Below are 19378 nucleotides of genomic sequence, written 5' to 3'. Positions count from 1 at the left end.
AACCAGGATTCTGGGTTTCCGCCGAGCCCCCTTGGTGGTTGGCAGATTTGTTAATCTACGGACAGAGATCAAGCCCGTTGCCACGGAGCAGCTGTTGAGCACCTTCCTAACCGTAGGTAAGAAGATTATAGAGGACATTTAAATAGAGGAGTAGTTAATAAGTTAAGTGGGATGTCATTGAGCAAGCTGGTTTGTGACTTTCAGGAACTGAAGAACTCAAGGGAGTACACAAATCAGGCAACTTGTTCTCAGGTTATTGGGGGAAATGGATCTGACGGTAGGTGGCCAAAAAACGAAAGTTTTCCCTGATGTGTGCTTTGTTGTGTCTGTGGAGTAGAAAAAGATAATTTACTGATAGTGTAAGTAGGTAACAACCTTATTTCGATCTGCTTGGTCTTAAAGTAAATCTCAAACTTAAATTTTAGCCTAAATCTGTTACTGTGTGTGTATTATTAACTTGGTGGTGTTCTTCCTGTTCCTGTCCTTTCTTGGGAACTGTCTCCCTAGAACTGAGCAACCCTTAAGGCAAGTCTGTAAGAGGGTCAGAAATGCCCTTGTAGAGTTGTGTTTGGGCCTGAAAGATCACCCCTGCCTTCTACTCTGCAAGGGCTAGCCTGTAACTCACTGTGCACACGCCCGGCTCTGGGCTCTGGGCTCTGGGCTCTCCCTCCAAGGTAAGGAATCTGAGCTAAAGTCTCATTCCTGTTCTTGTGGGCACAGTGAGAACGGGAGGGATTCAGAGGTGCTCTGGGCTCTGGTTTCAGCCTCATCGTGGTGACATTTTCAGTGACACGGCGCTCTGCATTATGATACAACGATTGAAACAGACACCGCAAGATGAATTTCAGCTTGCTTGGCTAGAATGAATGGATTTATATTTCCAGTCAGGTGAAATTGAATATTTAAAGGGCTTGGGACAGATTCATCATTCAGAATTTAAATGTAGAAGGCTAAGGCTACGCTGTTCTTAGAAAGAACCAAAAACACACAGTACCACTGATTTGTTTCGTGTATTTTCTGATCACTTTTGCCTGTCCAATTTTATGCTCAGGCAAACACGAATTCTGCTGGATGAGAGGAAGTCAAGAAGAATAGGCCAGAGTCTCTGCTCCCTGGAGACTCACAAGTTAACTGTCAGACATGGTGCCAGGGGTGGGGGAGGGAGAGGCCAGAAGGTTTGTAGAGGAGGTTATTGTCACTGAGGCTGAGTCCTGAAGCATGAGTAGGAGCTGCCCAGGCAGCGAGGAGCAAAGGGCATTAGGCAGAGTAGCAGGAAGGAAGAACGGAGCGCGGGCATCAAGACCTGACAGTATGTAGGGTTGGCACAGGTGGGGAATGAGCTTCAGGATGCACCCTCAGCACAGGGCAGTGTCTCAGTGGGCGCTGCCGGAAGTGCTCATGGACCGCATGGCTTAAACAACAGTGGAGACTTATTTCTCCCAGTTGTGGGGGCTGGAAGTCTGAGATGAGGGTGCCCGCGCAGTTGGGTTCCAGTGAGGGCCCTCTTCCTGGTGTACAGTCAGCCACCACCTTGCCATGTCCTCACACACCAGAGACAGCGAGAGAGGAATCCTCTCCTGTCTCTCCTTATAAGGGCGCGAACCCCGTCACGAAACTCCTCCCAGAAGTCCCGCCTCCAAATGCCACCACATGGGGGTTTAGGGGAGCCAGATGTGGGGCACAACCTCATGAACCATGAGGCCATGACCCGAGCCAAAACCAAGAGTTGGACGCTTAACCAACTGAGCCACCCAGGCACCCCTGGGGGGGCTAGATTTTAAATAATGAGCTACCCTTAGCACAATTTTAAAAGAGATGTTATTAGATAACTTGATATACAGTAACAGCTAAATTCTGTGTGACCCTTGCAGCTTGACAAAGCACTTTCACACAGTTACCTTATTTTGATCCCATTGACAAAAGAATGCAGTAAGTAAGGGAGACTTACCTATATTTTGTACCTGAGGAAGAGGCTTGAAGGAGTTAGAGGACTTCCCCAAAGTCACATAGCTACTACTTGTTAGCCAGGACTCAGACCTGGATTTCAGACTCTAAAATATTTCATCTGCTTTATATTCTTTCAGTGGCGCGTGGGTGGCTCAGTTGGTTAAGCTTCCAACTTCGACTCAGGTCATGATCTCACAGCTTATAAGTTTGAGCCCCATATCAGGCTCTGTGCTGACAGCTCAGAGCCTGGAGCCTGCTTCAGACTGTGTCTCCCTGTCTCTCTGCCCCTCCCCCGCACTCACCCTCTTTCTCTCTCTCTCTCTCTCAAAAATAAACATTTAAAAAATTATATTCTTTAAACAAAGTTCTGTTTTACTTCTGTGTGGTAGGAACTAGGTGCTGAATATACAAAAATGAATGACACCTTCCTGCCTTCAAGGAGCTTCATCTAACAGGGAAGCCAGACACATACAGAGGGCCCGTGAGCATGCGGAAGGGAAGGGTGGATGTGAGGGTCAAGGTGACAGTTCATTAGTGAAGGTGGTATTTCATCCAAGTCTAAAAGGGAGAATAGCAGTCCTCTAGGCAGGTAGAGGGGGAAGGCACATCCTGGGAGTTTAGACTCTAACCTTTTTTGTACTGTAGGCTCTTGGTGCGCTAGAGGAGCTTGAGAATCTTTTCTCAAAATAACGTTTTTCAATATGTAAATTAGAACATAGACTTCTAAACGAAACCAATAATATTGAAATATAGTTTTGTTATCAAAAATTAGAAAAAGCAAGTTTGTGATATACTAGCATGTGCTTTGTTATTATTTAACACACGAAATAACAAGATCATGATCTCAGACTGTGTATAAATGATTCTTTGCAATGTCTGCAACAATGCTAATGCGATACTAGCAGATTATCGGATAAGTCAGATTTCTCCTGGTGAAAAAGTCACAGGTGATGCAAGTACCTCTGGTTTGCTCCCTACTGTCATAATTGAAGGAAATGCTGAGTGTCAGATAGAAGCTAATGAAAAGAATAATTGTGCTCCCCTCCGATGCACAGGCTCCCTGAGTTAGGCCTGTTGCAGGTGGGGGATGGCGCATGGACAAGGGGACGAGAGTGAGAGACGCCTGTGGCAAGCTCAGGGGACCGTACTCTGGCTGAAGCGAAGGGGGGTGTGGTCCCGGCGAGCGGGAAGGCAGGTGATCAGAGGGGTGTCACTGAAGGGCCTTGGCACCCCGCTGAGAAGTGGAGACTTTGCGTAGGCAGTGGGAGGCAGCGTGGGAGGTGGAGAGAGGAATACTGGAAAGCCAGCTGTGGTGGCATCGTGGAGGGGGGAGGGGACGGGGAGGCCGGGAAGGGGATGAGATGAGAGACGAGAGCTCGGAGAGGCTGCGGTACTAGAGCAAGGATGGCAGAGAGGAAGAGTTAAGAGACACTCGAGAATTAAAATGGAACGGATTTGGTGAACATTTGGGCTGAGTGGGACAATTGAGAGAGAGAAAAAAATTAAGAATGACTCTCAAGTTCCGGGGTTGGATGACTCAGTGTATAACAAAGCTGTTAGCTGCCTTAGGAATGTAGGGACAGGAGCAGACCTGGGGAGGTGGAGGGGAGGAAGATAACGAATCAAATCTTGGATGTTTTGTTGCCTTGTGTGAAATAATCAGAACTAGGTGTATTTGGCTCTCCCCCCAGTGCCTGACACGGAGCTCCTAAAGCCCGGGTGAATTCCTGAGCAGTGAGAGCACAAGGCGTATCTCTTGTTCTCTGGAGGTGACTCCACGGGGGCCTCTGGAGGCCTCCCGGACGGGAGCTGGTCACCAGAAAGACAAGCCATAATCTGCAGGGTAGAATTTTCACCACCACCCCACCCTCTGCCTCCCATTCTCCAGAGAGGAGAGGCTAGGCGAGTCGAACATCCCTACCTGAGAAGGCCCTCCATAGACGTCCCGGTAGTCTGGGGTTTGGGGGCTTCCAGACTGGCGAACCAGAATGCTTCCTTGTGCCCCTGGCCAGGCCCCCTGAGGACAGAAGCCCCTTTGTTGGGGACCTTGTCCTCTTTATCTCCATCGGGTTTTTGATTTGTATCCTTTGCATTAAACCAGGAATCTAGTGAGTAAACTGGTTTCCCGAGTCCTGTGAGCCTCCCCAGCAATGTTTTGTATTGAGGTATAATTGGCACACAACATTTATGTTTGTTTCAGGTATATATCACGATGACTTCAAATTTTATATATTGTGAGCTGATCACCACAATGTCTAGTTAACATCCATTGCTGTACATAGTTACAGAATTTTTTCTTGTGAGAAGAACTTTTAATATCCATTCACTTAGCAAGTTTCATTACAGCATTATTAACTATAGTGCCGTGCTGCACTTTCCATCTCCAAGACCAACTTATTTTATAACTGGAAGTTCACTTTTTGACCCACCATACCCTGCCCCCCGCCCCCCACCTCTGGCAACTACCATTATATTCTCTGTAACTGTAAACTTGGTTTTGAATTGTTTTTTTGGTTTTGTTTTAGATTTTACATGTAAACAAGATCATACGGTATTTGTCTTTCTCTGTCTGGCTTATTTCATTTAGCATAATTCCCTGAAAGTCCGTCCATGTTGATGCAAATGGCAGGATTTCATTCTTTTTTTTTTTATGGGTAAATAATACTCCATTGTGTGTGTGGGGGGGGGCACTATTCATGCATCAGTGGACACTTGGGTTGTTTCCATATCTTGGCTATTGTAAATTACACCGCGGTAAACCTGGAGGCACCAACCCCTCAAGTTGGTGGGTTTTTTTCCCAAGTACTCGGAAGTAGACTTGTGAGCTCATATGGTAGTTCCATTTTTTAATTTTTGGAGAAACCTCCACAGTGTTTACCATTGTGGCTACATCAGTTCACATTCCCACCAGCAGTACACGAGGGTCCCTTTTCTCCATGTCCTCACAGCACTTGTTATTTGTCCTTTGATGACACCTGTGCTCACAGGTGTGAGATGATAGCTCATTGTGCTTTTGGTTTGCATTTCTCTGATGATGAGTGATGTAAAACACCTTCTTTCTTTTCAAAAAAATTTATTGAGAGAGGGAGAGAACATGAGCAGGGGAAGGGCAGAGGGTGAGGGAGAGAGAATATTAAGCAGGCTCCACACCCAGCATGGAGCCCAGTGCCAGGCTCAGTCTCATAACCGGAGGCTCAGTCTCACAACTGAAACTTGAGCTGAAATCAAGAGTCGGATGCTTAACCAACCCAGGCGCTCTTTTTCAGATTTTTATTTGAATTTTAGTTTGTTAACATAGAGTGCAATATTGGTTTCAGTAGTATAATTGACTGATTCATCACGTACATACAACACCCAGTGCTCATCCCAATAAGTACCTTCCTTAGTACCCATCGCCCATCTAGCCCATCCCCCTCACTCCTCCCTCCATCAACCCTGTTTGTTCTCTGTCTTTAAGAGTCTCTTATTTTGTTTGTTTCTCTCTTTTCCCCCCTCCCATGTGTTCTTGTGTTTTGTTTCTTAAATTCCACATGTGAGTGAAATGATACAGTTTTTCTCTGACTGACTTATTTTGTCCTAGCTCCACCCATGTTGTTGCAAATGACAAGATTTCATTCTTTTTGATGGTTGATAATCCACTGTTTTATACATGTCTTCTTTACCCATTCATCAGCTGATGGGCACTTGGGCAGTTTGGCTGTTGTTGATAATGCTGCTATCAACAGTGGGGTGCATGTACCCCTTCAAATCTGTATTTTTGTCTCCTCTGGGTAAATACCTAGCAGTGCAGTTGCTGTGTCATAGGGTAGTTCTATTTTTAACTTTTTGAGGAACCTCCTTACTGTTTTCTAGAGTGGCTGCACCAGGTTGCATTCCCACCAGCAGTGCAGAAGGGTTCCCCTTTCTCTGCATCCTCGCCAACATCTGTTGTTTCCTGAGTTGTTAATTTTAGACATTCTGACAGGTGTGAGATGGTATCTTATCATGGTTTTGATTTGTGTTTCTCTGATGATAAGTGATATTGTGCATCTTTTCATTTGTCTCTTAGCCATCTGGATGTCCTCTTTGGAAAAATGTCTATTCGTGTCATCTGCCCATTTCTATACTGGATTGTTTTTTGAGTATTGAGTTTGATAAGTTCTTTATCGATAATAAAGGTATTAACCCTTTATCAGAGATGCCATTGACAAATGTCTTCTCCCATTCTCTTGGCCTTTTAAGTTTTGTTGACTGGTGAAATACCTTTCATGTACCTGTTGGCCACTTGTATGTCTTTGGAAAGCTGGTGATTCAGATCTCACTTTTTAATCAGGTTGCTTTTTGCTTTCGAGCTGTAAGGAGTTCTTTATATATGTTGGATATTAGCCCCTTTTCATTTTTTGGTGGTTTCTTTTGCTGTGCAGCTTTTACTTTGATGTAGTCCTATTTGTTCTTTTTTGCTATTGCTTTTTGCTTTTGGTGTCAGATCCAAAAAATCATCACCCAGACCGATGTCAAGGAGCTTACTGCCTATATGTTCTAGGAGTTTTATGGTTTCCTGTCTCACATTCAGGTCCTTCATCCATTTTGAGTTACTTTTGTGCGTGCTGTAAGAAAGTGGTCCAGTTTCATTCTTCTGCATGTGGTTGTCCAGTTCTCCCAACAGCGTTTATTGAAGACTGTCCTTTTCCCCAGAATGTGTTCTGCTGCCCTAGCAAATCATTCCAGCCCCAGGAGGGGCTCATGGAAACCTCTGATTTTTAAGCCAGTGCATCAGAAGCACAGGTGACGACCCAGACTTACAACCGGGATGTGAATTAGAGCACAGTCTTTTGGGACTGAGACTTTAATCTGTGGAGTCTGGTGCTGTCTCTGGGTAAATAGTGTCAGAATTGAGTTGGATTGTAGGCTGGCTACCCAGCTGGTGTTCGAGAATTGCAATTATACACAGTGGAATTTGGTACAAAATCTGACCTTGACTGGAACATTCAGGGATAAATGTTGACCAGTCATTTAAGTGCTAAAGTGTACAGCCTAGAAGAGAAGTGTGGGCAAGAAGTATAGATTTAATTATTACAGGGTCATTCAAGGAGGGCATGGAGACCAGAAATCCAGTTGTTAAAGTTTGACGCATCCAGGAAGTAGTAAAACATTCAGAGCCTAGGTTCATGGCAGTGAACAGGGATATCAAAGTCTGGGAAGGTAGATTGGAGGCAAATTATTAATAATAAATAGGTGGCATTGATTGGTCTCTGACACTGTGTCAGGCTCTGGTTAGCATTACAGTGAGTTATCCCATTTACTCTTTACAACCCAGGGGGAAAGGGCTGCTCTCTGCATTTTACAGAGGAACCGTAGAGAGGTGAGATTACGTGCCCGAAGTCTCATGTCTAATGACTGTTTGTGGTCTGTGTTTTAACCCCAGAAATCTGACCCTGCTTCCGACTCAGCCAGTATGCCATACTCCATTCAGTTATGGAGAGTCTTAGCGAACTCAGGAGTTTGGGTTTTGTCATGGAGACTACAGTGTTTGGCTTTGTTTTTAAATTTTTTTTTGAATCAGTAAGACATTCATACAACTCAGAAGTTTTAAAAAGTATTAGAAAGATTACAATGAAAAGTTTTCCCTTCATCTCTCCATTCCTTCCCTTCCTCCCAGTGGTTATCTCTGTTAGTAATTTCTTTATGTCCTTTTTTGTATCAAATACAGATGTGTATTTTTATTTAAGTCTACCGCTTTATAATACGTATATCACACTGCACATACTTCTGCGTCTTCTTTTACCGCATATATCTTGGAAATCTATTATCACATAAAGAGCTTCTTCATTCTTTTGCTGTTTTACCAGCTGCAACGTGCTCTGTTGTATGCATCTATCATAATTCATTTAACCAGACCTTTATTGGACATACAAGTTCCAATATTTTTCTTAGAACCAGTGTTGTCCAGATTTACTGGGTACATATGTATAGCTTCATACATGATCAAATATATCCAGAAGTGAAAGCGCTGGGGCCAAGGGCACATGTACTTTTACAGAGATGTTTCCCCAGCGTACATTCCCTGTAGCTATGTATGAGCATGCGTCTTTTCCGTTAGCGCCACCAACAGCATGTTACCCAGCTTTGGCTTTTGTGTATTTCACATGTGTCCTCTTTTCATTTGTTTAAGAACCATTTGTATTTTCTTTTACCTGCGTGTGTGTGTCCTTTGCACTTTTCCAGCTCTGCCACCGTCTTACCAATTTATCGGAGCTCGTACGTAGGGAACACAGCCCTTTGTGATACGAGATACAAATATTTTTCCCAGTTCTTACTTTTGACTTTGCTTATGGTATCATTTTGCATTATAGAAATTTTTGTTTTTAATGTAATTGATCCGTCTTCCCTTACAGATTTTCTGACTTTGAATCATAGTTAGCCTTGCTCGCTCAAAGATTATGGAAGAATTCTGCCTTTTTTATTTTAAACACTTTTATAGTTTTATTTTTCACATTTAAGTTTTTGACATAGTTAGAATTTACCCTGGTGAGTGGACGAAGTATGGCCCCAGCTGTTTGTGTCATTGTTCCAGATGGCTGTCACTTGTCCCAGTAGTTATCTGAGCTTACTACAGAGGTCCTTTTTCCCACCGAAGTAAATTGTTGTTTGTATGTGCTTCAGTTTCTGGACTGTCTGTTCTGCTCCTGTCTGTTCATGAGTTGATCTGTGTTTTAATCATGGTATGTTTGGAGAGTGTTAGTCCCTCTCTTTGAGATTTATTTTAAGATTCTACTAGTAGTTCTTCCTTATTACCTTAAAAATCGTCTTATCCAATTACCCTCTAAAAGATCTGTTGGTATTTCTTTTAAGTTTATTATTTTGGGGGAAAGAGAGAAGAGCATGCAAGTGAGCAAGTGGGGGAGGGGCCGGGAGAGGGAGGGAGAGAACCCCATGCAGGCTCCAGGCTGTCAGTGCTGATCGCGACATGGGGCTTGATCTTACGAGCCATGAGATCATGGCCTGAGCCAAAATCAAGAGTCAGTTAACCAGCTGAGCCACCCTGGTGCCCTGATCTGCTCCTATTTCTGATGGGGTCAAGTTAAATTTATAAGTTTATATTTTTATAATTAGAAACATTATATATCTGGTATACTGTTCAATTCAAATATTCTTTACCTAGAAACATTTTTAAGGTAGAAGAGTGATATAATCAGCTCTGTGGGTGGACGTGGAGTGGATTTATTTCTGCCGTGCTAGAGTCTGGGAATCCCAGAAGGTCTGGTTGCTGCCTGTCTCTTTAGGGACACACATGCATGAGAACATGAGCAGTCATGGAAGGAGTGTGTGAGGGGTTATGTGTAGGAAATTCGCTCATTTGATGGCTGTATTTAATAGGGACGGAGGGCTGAGAAAATATTCCTTACCTTTAGGTTTTGTTTTTTAAACTTTTTTTAAAATAATTTTTTAATGTTTATTTTTGAAAGAGAGGGGGAGAAAGAGAAAGAGAGAACCAGCAGGGAAGGGGCAGAGAGAGAGGGAGACACAGAATCCGCAGCAGGCTCCAGGCTCTGAGCTGTCAGCACAGAGCCTGACACGGGGCTCGAATCCAAGAACTGTGAGGTCATGACCTGAGCCAAAGTCAGATGCTTAACTGACTGAGCCACCCAGGCCCCCCTTTAAACTTTTTTTAAAAGGGGATTTCAAATGTTCATTTATTTTTGAGAGAGAGAGACAGTGTGCAAGCTGGGGAGGGGCAGAGAGAGGGAGACACAGAATCTGAAACAGGCTCCAGGCTCTGAGCTGTCAGCACAGAGCCCGATGCGGGGCTCATACTTGTTAAAGTGTGAGATCATGACCTGAGCCAAGATCAAGAGTCAGACATTTAACTGACTGAGCCACCTAGGCACTCCTATAGAGTATCTCTTAATTTGACTTTGATATTTCCTCATGATTTAAGAGTTTTGGTGGGAATACCAGAGAGGTGCTATTGGGCTCTTCCCAGTACGTCAGATCAGGAGGCACATGATGGCGACTTGTTGCTGTGCCCCATTACTGATGAGGTTAGCTGTTTTAATGTTTATTTTTGAGAGAGAGAGAAAGAGAAAACACGTGCGAGTGGGGCAGGGGCAGAGAGAGGGGGATAGACTATCCCAAGCAGGCTCTGCGCTGACACCAGAGAGCCAGATGTAAGGCTTGAACTCAAGACCCGTGAGGTCATGACCTAAGCTGAAGTCGGACACTTAACCGACTGAGCCGCCCAGACATCCCGGTGACGTTAACTTTTATCACTCGATGGTAGGTATCTGTAAGCTTCCTCCAGTGTAAAGTTAGTAAGTATTTTACACCGATTAGTAGTTACTGAGTACTTTATTGTGAGATACTGCAGAAGTATGTAACTACTCTATCCTCTTCGAACTTTTACTCACCACTTTGTTTGGCACTCATTGATAACCCTTGCCTGAGTCAGTCACTACTGTGATAGTCGTCAAATAGTTATTTGCTGATTTTATCATTCTTTCTAGACTTAACAGTCTCCATTCTGTTAAAGGGCAGAACTCTCCCCCTGTGACCAACATTGAGTCAGTTATTTATTGGTATTGCTGCGAACTCTCAGACTCCTAATTTACTCAGAGTTATGATTCGTTGTTATTTTTTTGATGCTCAAACTGTGCCAGATTTTGACCAGTGGGTTTGAGTGTGTCCCCATCATTCTCCGAGCGCTTCCCTAACACCTGGCGCAGCAGCACCACCCGGACTCATCCTGGACTTTCCCTGCCCCCGCATTAGAACCACCTGTATCTCCAAGGAGCCCCTGGTCCTTTTAAGATAGTAGTAAAATGGGATTTAGAAACTAATGTGTGAATGCTGGGTGTGCTCCTTACTGCTTTCTTGTCATCCATTGCAGGCTTTCTCTTGAGGGACAAAGGTTGGAAAGCTGTGTGTGTACACACACACACACGTGCGTGTAAATATGCACGCATACACACACAAACATCTGTGTCTTTTTCTATACCTCTGTGTGAAAACTCAAGCCAGTAGCTCCAGTTCTAAGTCAGCACCACAAGATTTATTCTGGTTTCTGCCCTTTCTGTGTGTTCCTCTCCCTTCTCTGTCTGAGAAACCTGGTGCCCACCACCCTCAGTGTATTTGTTTGTGCTGCACGCCACTCCCACCCGCACGTACCCAGATGCCCAGCCCACAGCCTGACCCTGAGCGGGCCTCCCTGGGCCTCCGGCCGCAGTGTCCGCCCTGACAGAAGAGAAGAGGGCGTGACTTTTCCTACAGTGAGTTTGGAAAGATACCTGTGACCACACTTGACCCCTGAGAGAGGGACTGGCCAGCAGGGACACAGAGGACAAGGGGCTGCTTCACATACACCTTCTTGTGCCTTCTGACATTGTTTCTTCACCATCGCCTGTACAGAAAATACACAGATCATTGTTTTCACAGTATTTGTTCACCTCGCTGCTCCCTTTGACATCATTGGGGAGAGTTTGGAATCTTCCTTTTGTAAGTGTATTTGGCCCCTTTCTCTCCTTTAGGAAATAATACTTGTTTCTACGGGAAGTGTTACTACTGCCGAGAGACAGAGCCGGCCTGTGCTGACGGAGACACAATGGAGGGGTCTGTCACGCTGTGGCTTCCGGATGTGTGGCCTCTGCAGAAACACCGACACCCGTGGGGCAGGACTTACCGGGAAGGCAAGCTGGCCAGGTGCGTGCTCGTGTGGGCCGCCACTTCGTCCTGTCCTTTGCCCGGCCGGCCGTGCCCTGCAGGGGCCGGGACTTCCGTCCCAGACCAAACAGGGCTGGGAGGTGAGGGTTGGGGGCAGCCCGCCAGGCGGGATGTTTTAATTGGGGCCGGGTAGAGTGCAGGCACGCGGTCAGTACCCCTGGCGGTGCCCCTCGCCTCCAGATGGGAGTATGATGAGAGCTACTGCGACGCCGTGAAGAAAACGTCCCCTTACGACTCCGGCCCGCGCCTCCTGGACATCATTGACACCGCGGTCTTTGATTACCTGATCGGCAATGCTGACCGCCACCACTATGAGAGTTTTCAAGACGACGAGGGCGCTAGCATGCTCCTCCTCCTCGATAATGCCAAAAGGTAGGGCCACACGGCGGTCCTCGTCCGTGCGGGGATTCAGCGCGTACAAGGATGTGTTCTCCGGGGGCGGGAGGCACCGGAAAACGCCCGGAACGTGATAACGTGTCAAACGATAACATGAGATCTGGAAAAGGAATTTTTACAATGGAAAACTCTTTGTGATAAGATGCTTTGAAACGGGTACAAAAACAGGTTTTTCGGAATTATTCTTGCAGAATTACCCCAATCATAGTGAGGTTGAGTAAATCTTAAGACTAAGGAAACAACAGGATGTTCTTAGTGAAAAACAGGATGACATACATTATCTGTTCTAAGTTAATAACGCTAACGTTAGGACATAGGTTAAGTTGTATGCAGATAGGCTAGGAGGCATTCTGTCTGGCTCTCAAGAGGATGAATGTTTTTGAGCGGGTTAATAAGTTGTTTGTGGAAACCTTTTTGACCTGATGCTGAATGTGTAAACATCATGGAGGCCCTAAATGTGTCAGCCTTTGTTTTGGGGTTTATGTTTTAGCTACTCTTATCGATCCTCATCCCAGCTGCCAGTGTAAGGGAGGGTGTTTGTGGAAAGTAGGCCTTAGGGAAGGGATTGCCATACATCACCAGTTAGAAAACGTATAAGTATTAACTTAAGTTCCTTAACTCTAAATTAGGCTCTTTGTCTCCGGGCCAGGCTCAGTTGTAACTCTTGTGTTCTTAACCCCCTTTATTATCTAAGTCTTGGATCTGCAAGGCCCTTAGGAAGAGCCTTTCGACAGTCATCCAGAGCTTTCATCTAAAATCTCAGTAGAAGAGGCAGGAGTATGCTTTGCCTTATGAGGAATCTGTGTGGGGAATATCCGTCTGATTTGGAATATTGTGAGGCCTGGTCAATACCCGCAGGCTTATTTCCAACACGAGCCAGTAGTGGCAGAAGGAGATACCAGTTTCGCTTCTCATGGCAGGAGCTGTGCAAACACTGCCATTTCCTTGCTGTGACTGTCATCCAGCGAGGCGGTGTGGCTCCCAGCAGAGGGCCAGAGAGAGAGAGCATCCCAAGCAGGCTCTGCATTGTCCACGCGGAGCCGGACGTGGGGCTCAGTCTCAGGAACCTCGAGATCATGGACCTGAGCCAGAATCAAGAGTCAGCCGCTTAACCGATTGAGCCCCCAGGCGGCTCTGTCCCTGCCGTCTGTCATCTGAGGGCCTGCGCTGTGCTAGGCGCTGCCAGACCTTCCACGCTGTTAGGGTGAGCTTCCGGGACAAGAGTAGGGTTTCCCAGAACCAGTTCTCATCGAATTCTGCGTTACTGCGAAGACCGTGTGTCCATCTGCCCGGAAGCCCTGTGCTCTCAGCGTCTGGAGCACTTGCTCCTGTCTGAGTCTGGCCAGCTGCCGCCTTGTAGCACTAGGAGGATCCAGCTTGTGCTGATCGGTGATTCTCAAGTAGAGCAAGTGGGAATCATGTGAATAGACTTAATTTCTCTCCCCACCCATAAAGCCTTGTCAGGTTTCGGGGTCCTCAGGCCCTCCCTTTGGTCCATAGGCTCCACCCTGCATTTGTGGCAGTGTGTCAGCACCTCACCCTAGCGGCACCAGAGGGGTGCCTTGTAAGTGAGGGCGTTTGTCGTTTTGTGCCACAGGACAGGCTGTTAGGCAGCCTGTGTCTAATTGGTCACGCCCTGTTTATTTTTAATTTAAGTGATTTGAGCCGTGGGAGCATGAAATTATCTAGGATCACGTTTGGGTTTTCTTAGAGAATTTGCTCTTGTTCTGCTGCTAAGCAGGGAACTGGTGCCACTAACTAATGCACTAAGTTTTAATTTAATTCTCAGCTTTGGGAACCCGTCGCTGGATGAGAGAAGCATCCTCGCCCCCCTCTATCAGTGTTGCATGTAAGTTACGCACGTCACATACATCTGCCAGTGTTGCCTGCCCTTCCAGGCTCGGGTAACGGTACGCGAGCGTCGTTGGCCGTAAGGCTTCCTAATACCCGAGCAAGTGCTTTTTATGCTTTTCCAACCCAGAACGCCTGGAACTCAAAAGTCATTGCAAATGTTGTATGTATAGAAATTTCAGTCTATTCAGTAATGTATATATTTGTTTTACTATCAGAATATAGTCCTCTGCCCACCAAAAATCTAGACGAGTCTGTGCCCCTGGCTACCTTACTGTTTACCTTGGGGTTTGAAGTCCTCTCCGTCCTCACCACAGACCACCCTGAGGTTCGCGTATCTCAATTTGAAGTTGTGTAAACCAGAAGTAACTTTTTTGTAGGCATAACGTATTTTTTTAAAGTCTGTAATAGGAAACAAAGAAATTAAAAGGTAAATCAAAATGAAAGAACCAGGCTCTCAGGAGCTCCTTTTCAGATCATTATTGCCGGTATTACTTGATTTTAGTTTTTTAAGTGTATTTATTTATTTATTTATTTATTTTTTAAATATTTTTATTTGTTTCTAGGAGAGAGAGAGACAGCGTGAGCAGGGGAGGGTCAGAGAGAGAGGGAGACACAGACTCTGAAACAGGCTCCAGGCTCTGAGCTGGCAGTCAGCACAGAGCCCGACGTGGGGCTCGAACCCACGAACCGCGAGATCATGACCTAAGCGAAAGTCGGACGCTTAACCGACTAAGCCACCCAGGCGCCCCTGTATTTATTTATTTTGAGAGAGCACAACAAGCAGGGGAGGAACAGAGAGGGCGGGAGAATCCCAAGCAGGTTCCACGCTGTCGGCGCAGAGCCTGGTGCTGGGCTCAGTCCTACCAACGGTGAGATCATGGCCTGAGCTGAAACCAAGAGTTGGACTCTCAACCGACTGAGCCACCCAGGCGCCGCCCCAGTTATTTCCTGACTTCTGCCTACCAAGCCGGCTTTGAACCCCTTTTGCTCGTAAGAGGTTTTATGTAATCTGCCTTCTCACACTGTCTTGCAGCATTCGGGTGTCCACCTGGAACAGACTGAACTACCTGAAGAATGGTGTGCTGAAGTCTGCCTTAAAAGCCGCCATGGCCCATGACCCCATCTCCCCCGTGCTGTCTGAGCCTCACCTGGACGCCGTGGACCAGCGGCTCCTGAGCACCCTGGCCACCGTGAAGCAGTGCACTGACCAGTTTGGGGCGGACGCTGTGCTGGTGGAAGACAGGATGCCTCTCTCCCACCTGTAATTCGCAACACAAAATAAGTGAAACTACTTTTTACAAAGCTAGAGAAACAGCACAATCACTTCCAAATGGTGTGAGATGGATCGGAAATGGCCGGCAGCGAGCTCTGGGTTGTGGGGGACGGGGTGGCCTTGGATTCCTTTGGCGATTTCCGTAGGAGGAGAAGCTGAGGCAGAGACTACGGGGTGCAGACCCCAGGAGCGTGCCTGCCCGACCACCGGACCCCTCGGCATCGCCGCACCCCCGCGGCGGGCCTCCTGCTGGGCCCATCGTCACGCGCGTGCCAAAGGGCGGACGGAGGTGTGACGTTTGGATAGGTTAATGCTGGGGTTGGTTCCACAGCATGTAGTTTGGGTTCATCTTCCAGTCCTTCCTCCACACCTGTGGGTTTTCTGAAAACACTTTAATGGCTTGAGTCCTTCTGTAACCAGGTCTAGTCCAGTCGGGGGTTTGACTGCCTCCTGAGGAGTGGCAGCAAGTACAACCTGGCGTTCTGTTGAGCCCAGACGGCGAAGGGGTCTGTTTTTAGGATAGAATTAGTGGGAAAGACAAAGGCAGGAGAGATGCTCGGGCTCTTAAGCGATTGGGTGGGAGGGCTTGCTCTTCCCGGTCGTTTAGAGGCAGGAAGGAGAGGCAGGACCAGAATCGGAGAAGCTCCTGGCAGGCGCGTAAACGCAGACAGGACTTGAACCTCAGTGAGCCCCGCGTTCCCCCCGTGGTGTCCCAGCGCACCCGGAAGCTGTCCAGCGTGATTCTCTCGCGGAGACTTTTTTTCCCTTTGGCCCAAAGCTGGCAGGTTCTTTTCTAAATTAGCAAAGCGAATTGGGACGATACGCTGAATAAGAGTGGAGTTGCCCGTGATCTCTGCCATCCTGAGTTCGCTTTGGAAACGAATTTCCACCTCAGCCTTTAAGGCATTTGATCCCCGAAGCCTCTGTTCCTGAGAGAATGGCCGTCCTGTTCGTGCCCTTCTCGTGGGAACAGCCAGCTCACTCCCTGAGTGCGCGTCCTGCTGGCGGCTGGACCTGTCCTGTGACTTAGGCCTTGCAGAAGATGGGGAGCAAAAATTTTCAGCTTTCTGAGCCTTAAAATTAAGGAGATTACCAGGAAGGGCCTTAAAATTTTGATTTACATCAAGCCCTAATGTCCTCATTGAATTCCATCAGGCGTTCTGAACGATGGCGTGGTATCGTTTTCGTGTGTCCTCCTGCTGCGTGCAAGTGTCAGGCGGCCGACGCCCCGGCTCAGTGCCCTCTGTGTTCCCGCAGAGCGACTTGGAGCCGGGAGCAGCTGCGGTGAAGCGCGGGACCCGAGGGGGACCGGCCCGGTGTGCTCGCTCCCTGGGAACCCGTCCCTCCTGCATCTTGTCCAGGTGCCGGGCCAGCCTTGCGCTCCTGTGGAGCAGACACTGGTATTTAAAGAGTGTGGGTGAGCAGGTTAATGGCAGCCGTTGGAGAGCAGTGCCAGGCAGCCACCCTCTCCTAAACCGCGTAGAATGTATGCCCTCGTTTTCTCGCATCGAAAGACAGCTAAGTAACCTGTAGCTACTTAACAGCATGAAGTTAGGATGCTTCTGTGCTTTGTCTGTACATTTCGAGTCAATACGCGAGAATGGGTTAAAGTCCTTAAAAAATGTATTGAATTTAAGAAAACAGGTATTAGCACAAAACACTGAAGTCGGGTCAACCGAAGGAGGCCTCAGGTTCCAGTTTTAAGGCCATTTGCGGTGTGTATCAAGTGACGTTCACAGCTGAGCCTGAGAATGCCTTGGGTAGCCTCCCCCTTAGCATCAGGGGGCCGGCCGGAGGGAGGCCTGCGCCGCCCACCTGGGCGCAGGTTAGTCACACTGAACAAAGGGTCGGTGTTCCTGCAGACACGTGGCACTGGGTGTATGTTGCTGGAGGGGACGGGGGGGCAAGAATTGTTCTCAGCCTGGGAACTTCATTCATGATGTTGAAGGCAGAAAACACTGCTAAGGAAGGAAGCAGGACGGGGAGCGGCTTTGAAAATGTTGCATCCTTTTTTCCAAAACATCGCAGAAATGTTTCATTTCATTCCCTTTCCTACTGTTTTAAAATTCATGGTCTTAAGAGGTGTTCAGCCGTATCGTGGTGAAAGTTCTGTGTTAACAGCGTGGCCGTGACAGGGCTCTTAGAACGGATTTATATCTGATCAGGATTGGATTACGCCAGGAGGGCATGTGTAGGCACATCTTGGAAGAAGCCAAGCATAGGCTTATAGCCCTAAAATTCACAAAAAGTAAGTTCTCCTTGAAAACAGACAGGTGTCCTTTTGTTAAGTTTTGTAACCCTGTCCTCTGTGGTTTATTTAGCACTGTTACACTCAGACAAGTCACTGGGCGTGACTTGGTCAGCCCTGGGTGGGGGTGCCTAAGGGAGCGTCTGAAGGTAGATGTGGGTGCGTTTTAATATTGTCAGATGAGGAAAATCAGAAGTGACTGCTATTTTCTTACCTCCTCCCACTTCCTAAATACGTTTATTCCAGAATTTGGGGAAATATGGGTAAAGAAGTTTCATTCTAAATTATTTAATATGAGGTTAAGTTGTGGGTTCGGGTGTAAATAATTGTCTGTGCAAAACAAATTCGTAGGATCTGATTTGCTCAGAGCTTCAATAATATATTGATAAGGCATTTCTCCCTGTTGCGCTCAGGACTAATGTGTCAAATTTAAGATTTAAGGAGGAAATGGAAGAATTCAGGTACATCCGTTGCGTATTATTTTAGGAAAGATGAAACCTGTGTACATGGCAATTTTCCAGTGTCCCCTGAACAACAGATTTTCCCATGGAAATTCATCTTTTCCTTTTCTTAAAGAAAAGGAAACAAAAGACTTGCCTTTCCCTTCCCATCCACCACATTCCTTCCGCTCCGTTCTCAGTGGTCCCTGTATTCTTGTTTGACCAGGGACAGTAAAACAGCATCTGTCTTGTAAGAGTTACCTTGTGGGCTCGAGCTTCAGAAACATGAGTAAAGGCATATGTATGTATATAGTCGTATATGTATTGTAGCAAGAAAACAAATGTATTTATTTTGACACAGGGAAACACTGACTTATGTTGCTGAGGAACTTGAAGCTAGTGACAGGCTCTCTTCCCCGTGTCTGAGAGTGGACCCTGGGTGACCCAGACCATCCCCTGAGCAGGTGCCGCCGAGCCGCTCCGGTGAGCCAGCCGCGGTGGGTGCACGAGTGCGCCACGCACACCTGACTTCGTGAGGCCTGTTGTCCGGGGAAAGCCAGGTTTTCTCCCGTCGATCCCTCAAGTCTGACTTGCAAAGGCAGGGGCTGAGGACTCTACTGCCACAGGTTTCTAAGGAACAAAGGTGTTCTAAGTACAAAATGATTGAGGTGGGGGGCGGGGAACTGGGAATAACTTACCGGGAAGCTAATTTATTTGCTTAAAAGGGTGGTGTAGGAACCGGTACCCTCCGTTTTGATCTGCCAAGGGGCTCCTCTCAGAGCTGGTGCACAGGTGGTGGTCGGGATTGGGAAGACCCCAGACAGGACAGATACACGCACCTAAATTTCTAATGTGTTCTATGGGTTTCGATTCTGAAAGAAAATAAAGATTTTATTAAGTATTGATGTATCATCTCTTCCTCTTACTCCTTTTTCCCCTTTCAGGATATTTTCAGTGTTTTCTGCTTCCAAGTTCCTATCTGTTTTGTTAGGGGACAGAAAAAGATTACATCCTCGACCTCCCACGTAAACTTCCACGGGGACGTTGCACGGCATCTGATGAGGAAGACCTTTGCACTTCCTCACGAGTCTTCCAAAGGACCCTATCAGGTTGTGACTCTTCCACAAGTTTCCCTTTTGGAGAGAACTTAAGAATTCTTAGGTGCTTTTTGTATACTTAGTAGTTCAGTCCATTCTTGCAGCTTCTTTAGAGGTAAAGAATCACAAATCCTGAAGAACTTGTCAGCACAATTCTCTAGAGGCAGGGAGAAGACCCAGGGCCCCTGATTTTATTTGTATTCTTAGGACACCCAGGTTTTTAACTTTGGAAACAGAAATCCAGCATCATAAACCTCAGCTAGCTGACTGAGCAGACTCCTTAAGGATTTTTTTACTTGGTTTGCCACATTTTTGCACCAGCTTTTGTCATGTGCGCTTGGATAGCAGTGGGAGGCCCAGTCACTGACTCCCCACATAGGATCCTTTTCCTGGTGAGAGTCAGACTTTGTTCTCAAGCATATCAGAA

At 46.8% G+C, this 19378-nt stretch overlaps 1 protein-coding gene across 4 annotated transcripts in view; it reads left to right on the top strand.

The window, feature by feature from the left end:
- FAM20B (FAM20B glycosaminoglycan xylosylkinase) overlaps positions 1-18755 on the top strand; it is a 33328-nt gene extending 14573 nt beyond the window's left edge. For 3 of the 4 annotated variants that reach the window (XM_077763299.1, XM_077763296.1, XM_077763297.1), the window contains 5 exons: positions 7-116; positions 11451-11622; positions 11824-12015; positions 13811-13888; positions 14927-18755. In XM_077763299.1, coding sequence (XP_077619425.1) covers positions 7-116; positions 11451-11622; positions 11824-12015; positions 13811-13888; positions 14927-15158 — 784 coding nt within the window. In that variant the 3' untranslated portion in view covers positions 15159-18755. The remainder of the gene's footprint in view (positions 1-6; positions 117-11450; positions 11623-11823; positions 12016-13810; positions 13889-14926) is intronic. The other variant, XM_077763298.1, reaches the window with a different exon arrangement.
- The last annotated feature ends 623 nt before the right edge of the window (positions 18756-19378 follow it).

The sequence above is a fragment of the Crocuta crocuta genome, unplaced genomic scaffold, assembly GCF_008692635.1.
Source record: "Crocuta crocuta isolate KB4526 unplaced genomic scaffold, BGI_CrCroc_1.0 scaffold3, whole genome shotgun sequence".
Taxonomy (NCBI): Eukaryota; Metazoa; Chordata; class Mammalia; order Carnivora; family Hyaenidae; genus Crocuta; species Crocuta crocuta.
This window is presented reverse-complemented; position numbering and strand designations above follow the sequence as displayed.